The 2960-nt window shown below is 41.9% G+C and overlaps 1 protein-coding gene across 1 annotated transcript in view; it reads left to right on the top strand.

The window, feature by feature from the left end:
* Positions 1-2502, top strand: part of lasp1 (LIM and SH3 protein 1) — a 28034-nt gene extending 25532 nt beyond the window's left edge. The window contains exon 7 of the mRNA XM_020605455.1: positions 264-2502. Within this exon, the coding sequence (XP_020461111.1) occupies positions 264-453 (190 nt within the window). The 3' untranslated portion in view covers positions 454-2502. The remainder of the gene's footprint in view (positions 1-263) is intronic.
* The last annotated feature ends 458 nt before the right edge of the window (positions 2503-2960 follow it).

Below are 2960 nucleotides of genomic sequence, written 5' to 3'. Positions count from 1 at the left end.
ACCTTCCCTGCAGCTGTCTGATACAACTTGATGAATTCAAAGTCTGAAAAAAAAATATCAGTAGATACAGTTTTACTGGTTTAAGTTCCTTACATGAGAATTTGTGCTGACTTTGTTAATCGTCTGTGACAGTAAACTGAATATTGTTGGGTTTTGGACTGTTGGTCGGACAAAGCAAGGCATTTGAAGAATTACAATTTTGATCACAATTTTGGATGTGTTTAATGTTTAATTTACTAACATAACAAATGGACTAAGTGAGTTCCTTGTTATTCACAGAAGCGGTACAGGGCAGTGTATGACTACGCTGCTGCTGACGAGGACGAGGTGTCCTTCATGGACGGAGATGTGATCGTAGACGTGCAACAGATCGACGAGGGCTGGATGTACGGCCGTGTGGAGCGCACTGGCCAGCAGGGCATGCTGCCTGCCAACTACGTGGAGGCCATCTGAGTGAGAGGGAGAGAACAGAGGAGGAGGAGGTAGAGAAAGGGAGGGAAAGACAGAAAGGAAAAGCCCAGTGCCATCTCATCTCACCTCTAGCTGCTTTCTCTTGATTTTACTCTTGTTGCCTAATCTGTCCTGTGAGACCCTGAACCTACCCCACCTTCTGCATCCCTGCTCTGCTCTCACTGTTCAGCACACCAGCCACAGACACCATCTGTCTGTCTGTCCTTCTCTTCTGTCTGCCTGCCTGTCGCTCTGTCTGTGTCTGTGCTGATGTCTGTCTCTGTGTGGATCTTCAGTCTTTTCCAATCCTGGCTCCACTCTCGTGCTGTCACAAGTGGAATTTGAAAGTCATATAAGGTCAAGTCACAGTTCATTGTTCCTGACATTTTGCATCTTGCAAAAATAAAGAAGAAAAAAATGTAAAAAGCCCTTTTCCCCACAAGTTAGTCAACAGAGCAGCAGTCATTATTCTGTGGGGAAATTGAGTTAGACGTTTGGGTGGGTGTGGCATTTTCATAGGCCTGGTTTTTGTTTGTTTCTTTCTTTAATCTTGCAGCATGTTCTTGGCCAGACTGGAAACACAGTGTTTAATCTCAGTCTATTAGAACTAAGCTTGAATATATTTGACTTGAGTACATTCCTTTAACCTCTAACCTTGTTGCTGTTGCACCAGTCAGCCACTTCTCAGGCTTAACAGAGAGGTTTTTAATATATTTATAGACAGAAACACATCTCACCATTGGGTACTCAAGTAGACACCCTTGTGTTCACTGCACCAGATAGGTATCATTGTGAAACTGGAATCGTAGCCTGACCGAAGAGCACCTCTTGTCGTTACCTTTTACAGGCGGGATCAGGGACAAGTTAGGGGACATTATCAGTCCATCTCTTGCAGCCATACGGAATGCATCACCTCAGTAGGGGTGTTCATGTACAGCCTACATGCCCTTGTTCCTGTTTTTGCTGCCCAAATGCCTTTAGTCCGGAGGGAATCACAAAGTTATGGTGGTGAAGGTTTGGAGAAAGGAAATTGGAGCAGGCCAGTTCTTTCCCTTTTTGCTACAAAAACTAGAAGACACATTTATAAGTGACAGGGCCAAGCACAACTCTATTGTTTGTATCTTTTTTATTTTAAATTTATTCCACTGTTTTTGTGTGTAAACATTCCAGTCTTGTTTTTTTCCATATAATGTGATTGAAACTGTTGCCTTTGGTAAATGTTGTTGTCGTGGTTCTCATGTTGTTGCTCATTTGCCTTTTCTTGTTATTGTAAGATGCTTTTAAAAAATGTCAGCATATTAAATAAATAAACCAGCAACTCAAATAATGAACCAAGGAAGAGGAATTTATCTAGATGTGTCCGGTGGCAGTATTGGATCAGTTTCAGGTCAGAACAGTGCTAGCAGCTTGTTGGAGAAATCAGCTGAATAGGTGAATGTTCAACTCAGTTTCTGACCAGTGGAGCTCTCTTTTTTGTTATTCTGGAGAACATGAAAGAATGTGCTCTGGTTATGAAAACCATATAGCCTTCTTTTGGGTCCATCTTGCAGATGAGTGCAAAAAATGTTGACTATTCTTTTATATTTGCCCTGTGAATCAGGCTAAATTTACCTGGTTTGTGTCGGTCTCTAAGTTGTAAAGAAGGCTGGTTCATAAACAAAATCAATCATTGAAGTCACTTGCACAGAAGTACTGTCCTTCTATATCTCTGTGAGGACATTATCAGACAAACGTTATATTTGGCTGTCTCTGTGGTGTAAATGGCCCCTGACCATACCCACCTCTTCCCCTTTCCTTGCTGTTTCATTCTCCCACATGATGCACTGTGACTGTCACAGACATGAGCGATTGGGGGGGGGGGAACAAACATTCAGGAAAAAAAAGCAAAACATGGCTTTCACTATGTAGCTAGATGACACTGTACAACTATATGTGTACCATAAGGTAAATTAGGGCAACTATACATGTCATGGTGCTCCAGGAAGTGACTTGCCTGCAGATGAAACAGGTTCATATCTGTTGTGAATGTGGCCAGGTGGAAGTCAATTGATTTAAAAAAAAAAAGAAAAAAGAAAAAAAAAGTTGACTCGTGGGAAAATTCCAGCGTGATGCAAGTTGTCAGTAGGCGTTGAACATTCCTAAAATTGTGCAGTGTTCTAATGTGATAAATTGCAACAGTGCAAATGAAACCCAGTCTGGGTTAAAGGTTGCCAAACAAAATGAATGAACACGCTGTACAGTATGTTTGCCTGTATTTTGCATTAGCCTGCACTTGACAACAGGATATGTTTATTTACAAAGCAGATGCTGAAGCCATTGTAGAGTTCACAACTGTGTGTTCCTCTTGGGTAAAGTGATGGGTGGTGAAAAGATTGTTCCTGGCTAGTGATGATGTTGGCTCAAACTTAATTTAAAAACAAGGCCACTCACCACTAGCCTGCATTACTCTGCAAGCCTTTTGTCTCTGGGTCGTTGATGTTGTCAGACTGGATGGAATGAAAATGTGGACA

This window comes from Monopterus albus, unplaced genomic scaffold (assembly GCF_001952655.1).
Source record: "Monopterus albus unplaced genomic scaffold, M_albus_1.0 scaffold70.1, whole genome shotgun sequence".
Taxonomy (NCBI): Eukaryota; Metazoa; Chordata; class Actinopteri; order Synbranchiformes; family Synbranchidae; genus Monopterus; species Monopterus albus.
Note: the sequence above shows the minus strand (reverse complement) of the source record. Positions and strands in the feature narration are given on the sequence as shown.